This window comes from Carassius auratus, unplaced genomic scaffold (genome assembly GCF_003368295.1).
Source record: "Carassius auratus strain Wakin unplaced genomic scaffold, ASM336829v1 scaf_tig00000876, whole genome shotgun sequence".
NCBI lineage: Eukaryota > Metazoa > Chordata > Actinopteri > Cypriniformes > Cyprinidae > Carassius > Carassius auratus.
In genome coordinates, this window is record NW_020523328.1 from 830,668 (window position 1) to 848,986 (window position 18,319).

General features: G+C 38.8%; 1 protein-coding gene across 5 annotated transcripts in view; it reads right to left on the reverse strand.

Moving 5' to 3' along the window:
* The window catches only part of atp2b3b (ATPase plasma membrane Ca2+ transporting 3b), a 52,145-nt gene extending 34,499 nt beyond the window's left edge, over positions 1 to 17,646 (reverse strand). For all 5 annotated transcript variants that reach the window (XM_026242160.1, XM_026242159.1, XM_026242163.1 and 2 more), the window contains exons 1-2: positions 17,205 to 17,646; positions 8,744 to 9,391 (exon numbers count right to left, since the gene is read on the reverse strand). In XM_026242160.1, coding sequence (XP_026097945.1) covers positions 8,744 to 8,972 — 229 coding nt within the window. In that variant the 5' untranslated portion in view covers positions 8,973 to 9,391; positions 17,205 to 17,646. The remainder of the gene's footprint in view (positions 1 to 8,743; positions 9,392 to 17,204) is intronic.
* Positions 17,647 to 18,319: the final 673 nt, after the last annotated feature.

Genomic DNA, 18,319 nt, shown 5'->3' on the forward strand with positions numbered 1-18,319 from the left:
AGCGGACACTTTTATCTGAAGTGACTTAAATTCAAGGTGCACATTTACATTGGATCCGTTCTTGCTTTCCCAGCAAATCAAACCAATGACCTTAGTGTTGCTAGCGTGATGCTCTACTGTTTGAGCTACAGGACAGATTAAGAAAATTCAAGGTTTCAGAAAAAGCTTTCGAAATTTCACACCAAAGTCAACATATTAACTACTGTAGCATTTTATAGGCCATTTGTCACAGAACACAGTGGCGAAAGATGGAGCCCAACTCAAACTGAAGTAAACTGTTTAAAAGGGTAATAATAAGGTGATCATTGCACAGCGGCTTAGGTAACAGTTATGCAAATACTAAACCAAACTAGTGAAGCCATTTGTAGTTAAAGAAAAAGTAAAAATGCTATTCCAAAAGTCCCCATTATATTGGTGCCTTTTTACCAAATAAGTAAAAAAAAAAAAGTAGAGAATCATGTTAGTAGTTTTTTTTTCTAGTATTTCACCAGTCCACTTTGGACGAAGCCAATACTTACAGCTTGAAAATAATGTATATGAATAGAGTTCACAGATTCCGACAGTGAACAACTCTAATACCATTTCACACAAAAGTGCACACACACACACACACACAAACACTATCTCTCTAGCTTTAAATACACTATGGAGCTATCAGACACCTTAAATAGCATATGCACTGCTTCCCTTTCCTATTATCACCACGCATTCAAACAACACATTTAGCCATCTTACAATCTCAAAGATATAAATGAGGGTCACTAAGACAAGTTGAATAACACAATATATTGCATGTGTACGATACAATAAAACATAACCAAAAATACCCAAGCGTATTCGAATGAACCGATTTGTTAAAGCAGTTTATTCCAAAGTAAGAAGTGATGAGAGTCGGCCTGAGCCACATCTATTGAATTTCTGATGTAAATAATTAATCGCATGTTTCTGCTCATTTCAAAGGGCTCCTATACAGAACGAGAGGCTGAGAGAAGACAGGAAGGATAAAGAGACATGGATATGAAGACACGAGACACACTTTGTTAAATGTGCCCAGTGTCTTTCAGTCTTTCTCTTACTCTCAGTCTTTCATAGATTGGTGTAGTTTCCATAGTGATGAAGACATCAAGCTCAAATCGTGCTGCTCTTCAACTTCCTGTCTTCAAGCACCTTTTTGCCCAGCTACAGATGATGTCACTGATTCAGTGCGGACCGCGTGAGCCTTATAATAGATTTTTGATTGGTCTGCTGTGGAAGCTGTTTTTGCAGACAGCGAGTCTTTTAGAGCCTGAGAGAAAAATCATGATGTTTTCAGTCAGTGTTGAAGTCAGTGGAGTCACCCGGAGTGAAACCCAGCATTACAGCTCGACTGAACGAGGCACTATTGACGTCAGTCTATGAGTGTGCAGTGAACATGCTTCAGGGACTTATAAGGACAGGACAATCCAACCAGAAAATACTTTAAGTGGACAAAGGAGGAATGTATGGGCTGGTATGTATACCGCCACTGAGTCAGAGCATCAGGTCGACTGTTGGCAAGAGCTCCCGCGGTTATACTGTATACTGATCACAGTCACTCCATACCAGCACTCAGCACTAACCTTGCTGTTACCATTACTGAATGCATGATTATACAACACTCCGAGAGAGAGAGAGAGAGAGAGAGAGAGAGAGAGAGAGAGAGAGAGAGAGTCAGGAAGGACAGAAGATGAATGAAGATGACTTATGCTAGCTGAAGGTGTTAAAGGGACAGTACACCTTAAAATAACAAAACTTCGGAAACACTTTAGAACATCAGTTAACATGGACTTACAATAAACAATTCTTCTACAGCATTTATTAGTTTTAGTTAATGTTAATTTCAGCATTTATTAATGCATTTTTCAAATCAGAAGTAATATCTGTTAACATTTATTAATGCCCTTTTATGCAACACTGTTTTTATTAAGTAACATTGACAAAGATTAATAAATGCTTTAAGAAAAACATTGCTCATTGCATTATCTAATGAATTAACAAACGAATGAGACCTTATTGTAAAGTTTTATTCTATCATTTACTCACCCTCATGTTGTTCAAAACCTGTATTGCTTGATGTCTTTCTGATATTTTGCAGAGAAATTTAGAATCTTTTATTTATTTATTCATTCATTTTAAATTTGATAAGAAGTAAAATGAATGGTGACCTTTCAAGTTTTAACAAGGACACAAAGGAACCATACCTATACAGTGATCTATACAATCTATATGATTTTTGTGATCTATGCAATTCATGCACTGTATTCACAGTTTTTTGAAGTCATATGATTTTGAAAATATTCCTAGCTCTACTTCACACATTGACGAGAAAAGCTGTCTGATTTGATAAGTAATGGGTTTTTAAACAGACCTTTTCAGTGAATTGACTGACCGACTGGACTGATTCGTTCATGAATCAGACTAAATTAGCTGACTCACTGACTGGTTCCAACGATGAACAGATCACTAAAGAGATAAACAAAATCAAATTTAAGTGATAATCCACTGAAAATCTCACCTAGATCTCGTTAGCACAGTTATGAGAGAAGCAGTCCGATTTGTGAAGGAACTGTTTTCCTGAGTCAGACCTTTACAGCAAACTGAATGATCCAAATGATTCGGACAGATCAAGTACACAAAACCAGTCTAAATTATTTGTTCATGATCGGAGATTATCATCGAATAAGAAAGGTATATTTTGGTCTGTTCTTCACAAAGCTATTGTATAATTTCGGAAGATTGTACAGCAAACATTATTTGGACCACATTTATGATGCTTGATTTGAATCTTTAAAGTTCCAGTCTCTAGATAATCTATCTGCATGGAAAAAGCGCTCAGCACATCTTCAAAAATGTTCCTTTTGCATTCAACCGAAGAAAGTAAGTTATACAGGTTTGGAACAACAGGAGGCTGAGTAAATGAAGACCGGTTTTCCATTAATGGATGAACTGTCTCTTTAAGAAAAACTGCTGAGTAGCTATGCCCGCATCTATTCGCTTTAAAGAATCTCTTGCTTTTCAAACACCCCACATCCTTCTCCCCCCACCCCACTCACTCACTCTCTTTCTCTCTCTCTCCATCTCCCCTTGGTGTGTCCTTGACAATGCGGCAAGCTGTACCAGAATTCCTTCTCTCCTTACGTTCTTTCCTATCCTCCTTCTCTTTGTGTTTTTCATTCTCTTTTCACCCACCACCTCGATTGCTCTGGATCTCCATGCCCTACTGCTGCAGAACAGGTATCTGTGTATGTTCAGGCTGATAGATTGATATGTCCACGCCCTGCACTGAAAACAGTGTTTATACTGTAGCAGCAGGCTGATGTGTGTGGATCTGTGGCCTGCACTCCGAAGCTCGGCTGAAACACATTGCAGGAGAGGAGGTAGAGACACTAATGGACTTCCATTTTCAGGGCCTCATCTTCACAGTGTCAGCCTTATTCAGCGTCACTTCATCTCCTCCCCCTCTGGTCTCCTCTCCTCTCCTGTTGTCTATGCTTTGTCATGGCCATGTTACAGGATTAGTTCAGCTTGCACTTGCACTTAAGAGGCAAACTCCACTTATTGTTTGACTATTAGCATCAGGAGCATCAGATTTTGTTATCACCTGTCAACAGAGCAGTCCCTGATGTCAGCTGTTAGCTATCTCCATACATAAAGCTGGTCTGAAAGCTTTCACGTCTTCTCAACCATGACACCAGTGGAAGTGTGGAGGTTTTCAAATCTTTTGTATTGGTTCATTTTAGGTTTATCTTGTGAAAGGGGTTTTTACAAAGAAGGGCAACATCTGATATTCTAACCACCACATATATAAATGCTTACTTAAAGGGACAGTTTTCATGAAAATGATATTTCTGTCATCATTTACTCACCTTCATGTCTTTGTAAAGCACAAATTAAGAAAATTTTAATGAAACCTGAGAGATTTCTGTTCCTCAATGAAACCAAAACAAAAAATTCAAAAGACAAAAAAAAAAAAAAAAAAGTATTTATATGATGTGCAGATTTAATTAACCTTTTCACATATAAACATTGGTGTAGGTGAACTATCCCTTTAAGAAAAATATCTTTAAAAAAAAAACTTTTGATCAATCAAATAACGGATTCTTGTACTTTTTTCATTCATTCCGAAAATAAAAAATAAAAACTTTCCAATCTGCAAAGAAGCAGTAATAAACCTATTTAATATTTGATGGCACTTTTTACTTTCTGCTCTCTCTTCAATAGGATGAAGTTCACTCTTCGTTTGGGGGCAAAAATTAGCATATCAAAATTGTAATATGTTTTACACTTCTAATCTGCTACCAAACTATGGTTTACCAATCGGTGTGGGAAATATTTTAAGGCTTATTCATTACTGAAGACGCAAATGCTTTAAGCTACGAAAGCTCAATTTCATGCATCACTGCCTTCCAAAATGTTTTAGATTCCAATGGACTCTGCGCACCATCACATCCACATTAAGCCTCACTGGTCACTGGAACTTTTGGTGCAGCACATCAAACAGTTTGGAAACTGTAAGAAAATTAAGCACAAAATTAAATCCTGAGGAAGGGTCAAAAGCAACTTATTTCTTATTTTAATTGATTTTTTTCCAATCATGCCAAACTATAAGATATTTAATTCGGTAGAAATTGTGAACAAAAATATTAGAAAGATATTTCTCTATGGGGCTTTTGATTATTGTCGTGGACAATGGGGCAGCCTAATCACACCACAACACAACTATGCATTGCATTCTCAGTGTAACCACAAGAGGCGCTATAGTGAGCATCATCTTATCTGTGTTCTATCGTCCACTTTCTCCTTCAGATCAACTTATATCATGAAAAAGCAGCAGTTTGTAGAAATTGAATATGTTTATATCTGCATGTATAGAAACCTGAAAAATTACATCCAGTTTTAAGAGATACATTTAAAGGTAACTTTATCGCCCCCGTTGAGGCTTCCTAGTGCTATAGTCATTTTTAAGCGTGCATGTTTGTACAATGGTTTTTTTAGTGTGTGGGCTTAACGTTTGTGTCAGTGTTTGCATACATTCAAATGGTATATTTGAGCCCTTAAAGCAGGGTGAGGCACTCATTATGCAACAGCAGGATGCAGTACTAGAACCACCAGGTAAAAAATGAACAGTACGCATTAACCCCTCATTGACATCCTGCAGGAAAGAAAAGTCGCACATGAGATCTCAGATGTTTCTCATAGACATAAACAAAAGAACCACAAGAACCATAAGCAACAGCTTTATCACAAATCTATTAATACAATCAGAATAACTCAATTTTATTTGAGTTTTATAGTTTTTATCTCCACCACTATCTAAATTCTCTTCTGCAGTCATCATGGCGTATAAAGCATCACAGCAACACATTCAATTACGAGTCAGAAGAGGATGGATGGATACGCCAAGAATTGTGATCACTGCGCGGACCTTTCGAGACACTGACTCTAGTGAGTGAGTCTCTCCAACTCTGTTTACCCAGTAACCCCTCTCTCTACACCCACCTCACTCCGACAGCACCGTCACCTAGCAACCCAACACGACGCGTGCACTCAGAGTGGGAAGTTGGCTGAGTGAGCCAGAGAAAGAGGTGGTGGACAAGTGTGAAGAGGTGAGAGAGAAATCAAAAGAAAGGAGGAAAGAAGGAAATATTTAGGGTTTAAAGAAGTCTTAAAGAATTAGTTCACTACTGAATTAAAATTTCCTGATAATTTACTCACCCCCATGTCATCCAAAATGTTGATGTCATTCTTTCTTCAGTTCAGAACTTTCAGGATTTTTCTCCTTATAGTAGACTTCACTGGTGGCCAATGAATTAAAGGTCCAAACTGCAGTTTTAATGCAAGGCTCTACATGATCCTAGCCGAAGAATAAGGGTCTTATCTACCAAAACAATCAGTCATTTACTAAAATAAAAAATACAAATGATGTCTTGCACTAGCTTTTTGATGTGTGCCTATGACTTCATGCTTTACCTAATCATGTTGAAAAGGTCACGTGTGGTTAGTTCTTTGTCTATAGGACCTTTCGCACCGCAGAAACCTTTTCATAGTACCAGAACTAATTGTGGAACTACCCACTTTTTGGCGTTTTCGCACCGCAGGAACTAGGTGTCACATTTTATTATTAGGTCTTTCGACACACACGTTTTACCAAATAAAAACGACAGCACTTTTAGAGTTCATTGCAGTATTTGATGTGAGCATAAGTATTGGAACAGTTGAATTTAAGGCAGATGTAAAAGATTAAAAGCTAATATTTAGTTGCAGATCCCTTGCATGCAATCAGAGCCGAGTCTGCAACCCATAGACATCACCAGACTCTTGGTCCTATGCTTTGAAATGCTTTCCCCCAGCCTTTAATGAAGCCAATTCCAACTGTTGCTTGTTTTAGGGGAGTTTCTGTCTTTAGTCTTCTCTTCAGCTGGTGAAATTAATGTTCAATTGGATTTAAATCTGGAGACTGATTTGGGCAATCTAAGACTCCACATTTCTTCGCCCTGATAACGACCTTGACTGAACTGGCAGGGTGTTTTGGGTCATTCTCCTGATCCATTATGAAGTACTTTCTAGTGAGTTTGGTGGCATTTTCTTGAAAATTGGTAGCCAAGATGATTTTGTACCCTTCCAAATTCATTCTGATACTGCCATCATACATTAAGTCATCATTAAAATGAAGAGGTCCTGTTCTAGAGACAGCCATGCATGCCCATGACATGACCACCTCTTTACAGATGAGGTTGTATGCTTAGGATCATTTGCAGTTCCCTTTTTTCTCCACACTTTTGCTTTCCAATCACTTAGATAAAGGTTAATCTTTGTCTCATCAGTCCATCAACTCAGTTCCAAAACTCTACTGGCTCACATTTGTGAAGAATCTTGCCTTTCTATTTTTGGTGCTGATTGGTTGCATCTTGCTGTGTAACTTCTGTAATTCTGTCTTAAATTCTCCTGCGGACAAAGCATCACCCCAGCTTTCTGGAGGTGGTTGGTGATTTTACAGACATGTATTTTAGGGTTGCAGCTTTTATGATTTGTCTGTCATAAACTACTGTTGTTTTTCTCAGCTGATCAGGTCGTTGTTGGTAGCTGATGTCGCCAGTAGTTTCCAAACTCTTGATTTCTCCATGACCTATTTTTTTCCCATAGTTCTAAATTAATTCCTCTTCTCTTGTAGCATCCAAATTGCTTGCTTTTCTTTCACAGTCGGCTTCCTCGTCTTCATCCTTGTTTGTGTGTGTCATCGTCGAATGCAAGATTACGAATGCAGAAGCAATGGATATAACTGATAAGACACATTCCTTGCTTTTAATATCTGAAGAATTAATACAGCAGGAAGCAGCTGAACACTTAGAAAGACCTGTGAGGCAACTGTTCCAATACTTATGCTCACATCAGATAGGTAGATGAAATTCTAAAAGTGCTGATCTTCATAGCTGGTAAAACATCTTTGTGTGAATCACCCAATAATGAAGTGTGACATTCTGTAATTTTGTCTCATATTCATATTTTAATCATATTTACAGATTTCTTAACTACACAGCAAACAGAACAATTTTGGCTTTACTGTACATTGACATTCCATGTCCATTAGTGTGAAACCCACGAGACGCAACAAAAGCACAGCTCTGATCACAGCGTTCTCCATCCTCCTGTTGTTAACGTTGTTCTTCTTTGTAAACGTTGCTGAACGCTGTGCACAAATGACATCGCTGTCGACTGGCTTACATCACGTCCTAGTACACACGGTTGGTGCAAATGCAACCCTTTAAATGGTACTGGGAAATAGTTAGCGCAATATTGTCCTCGTACTTTAGTATTGTACATTTAGTTCTGGAACTAAAGTGCTGCGAAAGGCCCTTATGTATTTCAATTCAAAACAAAAGGGTAAGGAGAAAAACGGCATCTTTTTTTCTCCTCCAACTTCAAATCGTCCAATATCGTTTTACCTTTTTTTTTTTTTTTTTTGCAAAGAGGGTTCAATTTTCTATGCATGTTCACTTTATAAACACTAGGTTGGTACTTCCACCTGCGTCATGCATGACCTTTCCAATTTGATTACATAATCCGTTAAGTCGAGCGAGTGCAAGACCAAAAATGGTGGTTTGTTGTGCTTTTTATTTTTCTTAGAAAACGACCAATTGTTTTGCTAGATAAGACCATTATTTCTCGGCTGGGATTGTGTAGAGCCCTTTGAATCTGCACTGAAACTGCAGTTTGGACCTTCAACCTATTGTCTCCCACTGAAGTCCACTATATGCAGAAAAATGTTTTCTGCAAAAACCCTTGATTTCTTTTTGACTGAAGAAAGAAAGACATAAACATCTTGACATAGGGGTGAGTAAAATACCAGGAAATTTTTATTCTAGAGTGAACTTATCCTTTAAAGCAGGTCAAAGAGAAACACATGACTACATCTGATGAGGAATAATGTACTACACTCCTAAAAATAAAGATTCTTTACTGGCATCTATTGTTCCATGTAGAATCTTTACCATTCCATTAACCTTTCCATTACACAGAAGGTTCCTTATAGTGGAATAAATTGTTCTTTACACTAAGAATAAAAGGTTCTTTAAAGAACTGTTCACTGAAAAGTTCTTTATGGAACCAAAATTGGTTGCTGTGAAACCCCCCTTTTGCAAACTACTTCTTAAGAGTTCATGGAATAATTGAAATGTATGAGATGATGTCAAGAAATCATGACTGAAATGCAAAACATTTCTCTCACCATCACTGGTGGAAGACTTGAGTCTCTGGCATAGGCCCTCTGCATCTCCAAAGCTTTCCTGAATTTTCTGCAAAGCCTCGGGTCCTCTCAGCTCCATCAGGGCCCGGAGCTCCTCCAACGTCACCCCAAAGTCTCCAGCATGATTGGCTTCTGCGCCCCCTCCACCCTGCTTGGGGTAAAACTCCACTGCGCTATTCGCCATCTCACCCATGGTCGCCGTGGTGGACATCTTGAGTCTTAGGGTGTTGGGTCCACGATGTTTGATCTATGAACTTCTTCTCGTCCAGGGGGTTTCAGCAACACAAGGTCAGTATTAGTGACGATTCTTGGCTCAGGTTTTTAGGTTTTGAATTTGCTCCTCCACTCCTCACCCTCCCCAGTAGTTCCTCCCGTTCTTCTAATTCTCCATGAGAGGAGGAAATCAGGACAATGACGGCCGAACACTTCTAGCGTATTTGGAGAAATCCTGTCCTCTTCACCCAACCCCCTTGCCCAGTGGGGTCAACAGAACGAGGGATCAGGCCGCTTCCAATCCATCAGGACACAGAGAATGAAAGCAGAGAGGGTGCGCAAGACCAAGTGGGATATTGTGTAGATCTGGTGCCTTAGGATTCAAAGGGTGCGCGATGATGGGGTTGGTGAGGAAACCTGCAGAGACACACAGACAGAATAACACATTACAGTCTTTAAAGTGCTCGTGTGGGCAGCAACTCAGAGTACAGTGGGCATTCCTTGAAAGACGGAGTGAGCATGCAGTCAGACTGCTCCAAACTAATGCTTTCAAACGTATCAGCACATTTTCACCTTAATTTAAAGGTCTTTTGTGTTTTAATTGAGTTACACACTTTTCTTACTCTCATTAATGAGGTATTAGACAGGTCTTGGTGATATTAATTATGCTAAATGGACAGGTCAGTCCAACATGACAAAAATCCCCGGACAGGTATAAAGTATGATGAATGTGTGTTCTTACAGATGGTGATGCATATAACATATACTGTATCTCTAGTGATCCAGACCACTGCATTGGCCCATAGTTGCCATGGAAACCTACAGATGCCTCCGACTCCCACAAAGCTCCTTTGGCCTCGCTATACCCCAACACACACATATACGCTTGGTTCTTATTCACACTTGCTCACCAACACAAACACCATTACACTAGCACAGAGTTTTCACTCTATCGCTATCTTTTTGGCCCTAATGCCTTCATCTTCTTTCTTCGTCTTTCTTTTTTTCTCCTTTCATCTCTCAGCAAATGTCCCTATGTTCTCTTAGATGACGGTCTCAGCCTCAGACGGCACGCCCACAGACCACCCACGGCCCGTTCACTGTGGGTCTGATGCATACAGCACACAAAACTGGAAAAAGCTTTCACAATCTGGCAAGGTCTAATATGATTGGCTGACTCTATGCAAAATCTAGGAGTAAAGTCACAGGGTTTTTAACAGTTTATCTGGAAACAAAGTTGTGTTTAGGCACCGGGTAGATAAATATATTGGAATATTAATTATTGGAAATGTATTTAATGAACAAATGACTAGTTTTTAATCATTACAAATATATTTTAAATGTAAAAATGCATTTAATAATTCAATAAAAATATCAATCAATACATTTTTACATGCTTGTCATTATAGTGGTATAATTTAGTTCAGTTAAACCTGCCCTGAATTACAAAAAAAAGTGGAAAATAGTACAGTTTACTATGAATGTCTGTCTGTCTTGAAAAAAATTTGCCATGTCAGCGTAATCATTTCAAATCATCATAAATAATAAATAACGTACGATTATATATACTGTACGTACATACATACATATACATACATACATAGGTTAATTCTCCCTTATTCTTCTTTTTTCCATCCTTTAAATTTTCCTTCCTAAAATGCGACTGCGTGTCATCTCCATCTACAAAATGCGACACCAATATTGATCCTCGCTCTTTCTCTCCTCTTGTCCCAAACTCTTCTTGGTTCGTTTGGTTGGCCCGTACACTTACGTTTACGGGAGCTGTCCTTGTCGACAAAACCAGCGGCAGACGGTGAACAGTAATTATATTCCATAAATAAATAACACAATCCACCATATAACGTGCAAGAAGAAGTAAATAAGGAACTGCTTAAAGCAAGTTAGTGGTTTGCTGGACGCTAGACGCTACTTCCACATTTGTCCACTACTTCTGCATTTGTCATGTGGTTTCTACGTCAGTAAAGGTGGTAATTAACATTGGTAATGGGTAATTAACGTCATTGACAGGCGTCTGCACTGCCCCGTGTCACTGTTCAGAATGGGAATTTTCTCATGATTTACAAGTAGTTGAAAACATTAGAGATATTGTTAGTAATCAGCTGGACAAAATATATAACACTAGCCTAGTGGTTTTTGGATATTTTATTGCGAATACCTTACAAATTGTACCTTTAAGTAATTTAGATTACATTACTATATATATTAATGATGAAAAATCCAAGATACTGTAAAAGCAAATCAACTTGCGATTGGTTAGCTCTTTTGGTCATGTCATTCAGATGATCTTGTTGACGGTCAGAGTTATATGTTCTTCTGCAGAAGAAGCTGCAATGTGGACCCGGCTATGTGTCGCTTAGTCAAAGTCTGACTATGTGAGACTGCTTATATGGTGATGAGTCTGGGGTATGCAGTGTGCTGTGTGAGTATGTGTGTAGGCAGACCGGGCCGGTAATGTGCAGGAGTGACATAGAGGGTGTCATCATTCTCATGCTGACTCACTAACCCCAGCCTTCCTTTCCCCCTCCTTTCTTCTTCTCTGGTGCACTGCATATATGCACAACAGGAAGGTTCTGCACAGTCAAGAGATAGTCAGGAGACACGTGCAGGCCCAGACAGAATCAGAATTTTTCACCTGTTCTGCATTCGTTTTGGTTGAAGAATTGACTTAAACATAGTAAAATGTGTTAACGAAGAGCTGAGCATTTCTAAAAAAAATTAAAAATGAATGACCTTAAACTTTTTTTAGGGTATGCAGAAATTAACTGCATTAAGCATAACTCTTATGCCACTAACCTTGCAAATGAAAAGAAATTGTCGATATGGTAGCCTCTGAAAACGAAAGCCAGCAAATCAGATAGCAGCAGATTCTTCCTGGACCTGGTCAGAATTGTTTTGTTTTTTTGTGGAATATATGTGCTCAAGCACATTTGCATCCTTTGGGGCTACTTTCTGGCATCATACACACTCACTTCCAGGTCTATAGCCCCAGATTTCCCTCACCAAGAGACTGCTAAAAACGTGCAGTTATGTTCAGTGTGCAGGAGGCAGATGGTCTGGAGATTATGCTGAATATTTATATTGATCTGTGTTTTCCCAAAACTTTCAGCAAGTGTGCTCTAGTGCCATTTGGTAAGACACTGTTGATAGTGTACTGAGATTTCCCAGGTCTGCCTTGCCCTGACCGGCCCTGACTACCGCGACCCATCCCAATCTGCTAAAGTTAAAAGGGAGAGACAGACAGGCTAGCATTGCATAAATTGTTCAGCTCCTTATGTAATATGTCTAAGTAACCAACAGAGACGAACTCGCGCTCACACCCACACACAAACACAACCCCCTAAAGCTAGAAGAAACTCTAACCCATATTCAAACATTAAATAAGAGCCACACCAGTCTATCACACCAGGAGCCAGTGATCTGGCACTGTGAAACAATGCAGGAGATTACTTTGTTAACTGGCAACATTCAAAATCAAGATGTCTGCAGCACAAAAAAATAAAAAAAGCAAGAAAGGGCTGATGAGTCAGTGTGCTGCTCACTTCACTCTTATTACAGAGACAGTCCACTGACAGAGTCTGAACACACACCACAACTACTGAGCGAAGTAGTTTTGCTGCACTTCCGTCCACTCGCATTCAGACGTCAGCTGAAATGACTTGTTTACCAAGCCATGACAGTTTCCATGAGAAAATAGACAGATATTCCCTCAACACCTACCAAATAAAAACAAATATGAACACTAGTTGATGAGGCAGATTAAAATAGGCCTCAAGGAAAGAAGCTTTTGGAAAATAAATAAACTGAATCTGGACAGACATGAGATGCCTTAAAAGATAAATTCATTAAAAAAGTAAATTCTGTCATCGTTTACTCATGCTCATGTTGTTCCAAACTCGTATGTAAGTATTTTTATTGCAATATTGCATTTGTTGCTCTTTTCCAAACAATGGAAGTGGAGACAGTTTTGGTCCCTATCCAGTTTAAATGTTTGGAAAAGTGCAGCTTGCACAATCTGCTGAATATCTTCCACGTTCCATGCAGGAAAATCATGGAACAACATGATAGTGAGTAACTGAGAATTTTCTTTTTTGGTGTGCTGTGACTTCTTGTTCTTCTGTGGAACACATACAAAAATATTTTGCATGTTGTTCAAGATGCTCTTTTCCATACAATGAAAGTGAAAACTGTCTGTGGGTCCCCATCCAGGTTTACTGCAAAAGAGCAACTTGGAATTAAAGAAAATCTCACATGTTTGGAACGGCATGATGGTGAGCAACTGATGTGAGAATTTTCTTTTTGCGCTGTGACTCTTTGTTCTTCTGGGTAACACAAAAGGAGATATTTAGCAATAGCATGTTGTGCAAACTGTTCCTTTCCATACAATGAATAACGATCAGAACTGTTTCTGTCCTCATTCATTTGGCTCCAGATGAAAAAATTTTTTTTAAGATGACAGTGGCCATACTGGGATGTTTTGCTTTCACTTTACTATAATGGAAGAAAGTAGAGACGTGTCATCCATAATTTTACTATATGAAAAAGAGCAGCTTGGACAGTCTACTAAATATCTCTTTAGCAGTCTTACAGGTAACTAACTGTTTCCAGAACCTACTTTTTTTTTTTGAGGACTGTCACTTTAACAAATGATATCCATGACACTAATGTACTGTCATTGAGTTTCTTTAATCAGAAAAAAATGTCCTTCTGTTCAGTTTCTAAAAATGGAACAAAGAGAAATGATATAGAGGGAATAAAAAAGAAAAACTTAAAAATCATTCCAGGCCTATGCTGCTTTGATGTAAGTGGACAGACAATGCTTGAGTTATTTCTGCAGAATGACTAATTCAGATACTCTTTACAGGACTCATCTAATTGTCAATCAGTGTTTTTTTTTTTTTTTTTAAAGAGCAGAAAATAAACTCTTCTTCCCATGAGCTCCCTGTTTTGTAGTGTCTTAGTGACAAGGGTAAATACAGTACAGAGGCCTGCAGGCCTGCTGCTGACAAGACTTTACTAATAGGATCAAACACAGTGGCGGTAATGAAGGTGCTGTCATACTGAGGGAGAGAAAAAGGTGATTTTGCCAAAGTGACGGAGTAGGACATAGCAGACACACTCCCTTTGGAATAGGCTATAAGCTAATAATTAAGAAAAGGCAGCAACTCACTGGGAGAAAAAGCCTTTAGTCACAATGTCTCTGAACACTGATGAATGTTGTATAATATGCTTTTTTATCCACATACTTGTTTGACATAACACTTACAGAGCTGTAGCTGCAACTTCTGGGATGTGATTTTAGCTTGCTAGGCTCACTGGTGATTTCTGAACTTTTTTATGCGCATTCCCCAACAACAAAACCTGCTTGAATTACCTCATTTATGATTATGTCTCCCTTATCTTCTCATGTGGGCACAAAACCACTCAGCGCATGCTACTGTAAGTGAACATTACCTTCTATCTTTATAAGTTCATAGGATTCCAACCCCCTCCACACGCACTCCATTATCCTCAATCTTATTCTCTTTGTCCATCTGTTCTTTCCTCTTCCATATTTACCTCCTCCCTTCCACCTTCACTGCAGTGGCCTGTATTCGTTACACTGGTTTCAGGCTTTCAAAGCGAGACGTGGACTGCATTGGCGTAAGAGTCTGTAGGGAGTAGCATAAGCTGCTCGGCTTTGATTCTAAACACCTGCTCATGGCCCAGACATTTGTGCGATGTTGACCGAATGCACAAGGATGGGATGATTCTTGTTCTATTTGTGTGTTGCAAACAGGCCAGAGACATGTCATAGAAATAAAATCTAAACATGAACCGCCATCCCATGGGTCATTTGTTTTCACCATGTCCTGGTCTATGCACATGTTATCTAACCCAGCATCAGCGCTGCCATTCATGTGTCAAGACGTATCCGCAACTCCACACGCTCTGCTGAAAGCATCATTGTCATAGGAATGCCCAGAGTACATATGTATATTGACATGCAATCCTTATCCTTTAGATGTCGCAGCTGGCTTCCTGTTTATCTATCTATATATATATATATATATATATATATATATATATATATATATATATATATATATATATATATATATATATATATAATATTAAGTAAAATGATAACTAAAACTATAAATGAACTAATTTTACCATACATTTTTATCTTTATAAGACTGAATGTGGCTGCAGTTTTATCTAGACATCTTCTAGGTCAATTTTCCTTATTGCTGCAACAACAGCATTCAAACTGGGGCAACCTGAAGAGAGAACTGGAGCACCAACAACTCTTTCCCTTTTTCCGTAAAGTTTCCAAGCAGTTTTAGTATGAGACAAATTCAAGATATAAAGTTACTCACAATTAGGGAATCCAAAACAGTCAAGCAACAGGCTTAATGGGCAACACCATTGCATGAACTGAAATTGTAATGTTCAATGAGAAAATCTATAACCATACATATAAATAAGGGCATACATTTGTCTGAAATATTTTTAACTCATTGATTTATGTATTTAAATTAGACATAAAATTCCCACATTTGTCTGTTTGAAATTAGTTTACAAATCTAATACGTATCCCTAAACTGTAAATTAATATCTAATATAAAAAATGCTATTAAAACCACATAACACACAGAAAGGATAAGTTGTGAAACTTAAATATAGGCCTATTTAATATTTTTATGATTTAATATCTTTATTAGTCTAGGAAAAGTACATTGGATGGATATATATATATATATATATATATATACTGAGATTATAAAGTATATGAATTTAAGTATTATGTTTTGCATGTAGAAAAGCTTGTGTAATCATCTTTCACAAAATAAAGCATAAGAATTTGCCATTGAACATTTAGTAGCATGATTACCAATCAAATAAACCAGGCATGAAATTACCCAAAAACCATCTCGGTCCTGTAAATTCTTCATATTCTTACACTGTTGTCACCTCAGGAGGATGGTGTCAGGAGTTTTCAGTCCTGTGGGTCATTTGAAATTGGTTAAAAACCGATGATGTTAAAATTTACTGCCTGGCCCCCTCCTAAACTGAGCAGACAAACACACAAACACAAAGATTATGATCGATTAGCCTGAGAATTTAACTGCTGCTCTTTTAAATTTGTTTTAAAAAGAAAACCATTCTTATTGAAAGGCCAGTAGTTACCAGTGACTGATAAATGTTTGAAACGTCTCTTTTCTGTGTTTAGCCTCCACACAGCACGGTGTAACAGTTTCAATCTCTCTGAAATTATGTAAACCCCCAGAACTGGGATCCTGCTTTGACGGTCATACATAAATGGCCAATCAGAGTCGAGTATAGATTCACGAACTCATACACGGTCACCAAGCTGTCTGAGGCATGCGAGACTACAACCACCCCTCCTCTCCTTGTCCCACACCCAGCATAGCCTACTCGCACACCTTGCAGCAGGAAGAAGAAAAAAAGTCCGCACGGTTGCCAAGGAAAATGAAAGTAGAGCACCTTGAGCAACTCATGCGATGAAGTTCCCACACCGCGCTCCATCAGTCAGGTGTGTTTCCCATCGCGCCGTTTTCCACAATAAAATGACCTTTACTGGTCACCTTCAGAGGGCGACCGGTCCTCACGCAAAAAATAAGTGTGACAGCTCTAATAGTTACAAACCAAACGCGATTCTTTCGAGTCTCGTGAGCGGCTCGCGGTGTTAACTGAATTAATATCGCGAAGATGCTGCTTGTGAGAGGATGGTGCGCCACTCGCATCCGGAAAAAGCGCAATGCCCCTCCGCAAGGTGACCAGTGTGGGTCCCAGTGCGAGGTACACACGCTCACAGAGATGTTAGACAAAAACAACACAACTATACGCTAAATGAGCGTGGGTTTTGCCGATCTTGTTACAAAACGAGAGAACATGACACATTTTCTGTGCAGGAAAATGTCAGAACATCCTGGGAAGTCATACGGTCCAACACAATCCAGAGGACAAGCGATGGTGAACAGTCAACAAAACACCTCATAGATGGGAACACGTGAATAATTATACAATTAATAGATCATTAAGGATTCAATGCAGTAGTTTTACGTGCTTGGCAGTTATCAAAATAGACGACGAAGAGATCTGCATTAGAAAAACATGCAGGGACAATTTAACAGTATGACAGAGAGACCCGCCAACTGTTACCATGGCAAACACATCCTAACTGGTGTAAATATCTGATACTCACCAGGCCATGCTCCAAGGACTTTGGTTTGTTGGGAAAGGGTAATATCTATCCTGGAGAAACACAAGATGACTGGATTCACTCAGTAGCTGTTATCATGTCGTCCTTATCTCCCAGGTGTTCAGCAGTGTGTTTACTACGGATGGAGATGATGGGTCCTAAAATAGTGCAGTTGCTGCCTGGTTAGATGGAGGTTCCGCAGACGAAAAAAACTAGAGATGGAGAGACATCGTTCTGAGATGACTGTCCCGACCAGTGCATCAAAAAGGGAAAGGTATTTTGTTTGTGTAAATCAAAAAGGTCGTGAAGCGTGGTGATGCGGTATTTGGATTTTCTATGCGATGTGTGATGAGAGCCCCCTCGCTGAGCTGCGCGCTGAGGACCGTGGACGCAGCATCCGCGCGGGCTGCTATGCGCGCGGATGGAGAGGACGGAAAGGAGGAGGAGGGTGGACTCTATCTCTATCCCCACCCTCAAATCCCTCCTACTCTGCTCCGTTACAGTGCGATCACGTCAGCTCACACACAACATGCCACATGCGCCGAGTTCAAACCTCCGTGTTAATGCAAGAACGGGATGGAGAGGTGCACTGGGTCATTTCACGACACAGGTACCATTTAGCCATTTTACCAAGTAATTTATATATATAAAAATGATCTTTGAGGCAACTAATGTCTTAAGTGCAAAGAAACTACTTCTCTACCTAAATTATGTAAAGCTAAATTATGTAAATTAAAATAAAAAAATTACATATGCAAACACAAGGTTGATGGTAGCAGGGTTGACTAGTGCTCAAGGTCAAGAAACTGGAAGTTGTTAATCATTACTGTACATATTTGCACAAATATACTTTTTTCTTTGCAAAATAAACTTAATAACTAAGAGTTCACTAACTAACCTTAATGAAACATATATTTAAATACTAAATGATAAAAAAAAGCGGAAGTGGTTGACCTTGAGGGACCCATGTCCACTAACAGAAAGAAAATAAATTAAAGCACATGTAAGGTGTATATAATATATATATAGCTAGATATATAGAAAAAAATACATTTACAATTACATACAGAATTACATTTTAGTCTGGGTTAAGGCTTAAGCCTCGTCTGTGAAACCAA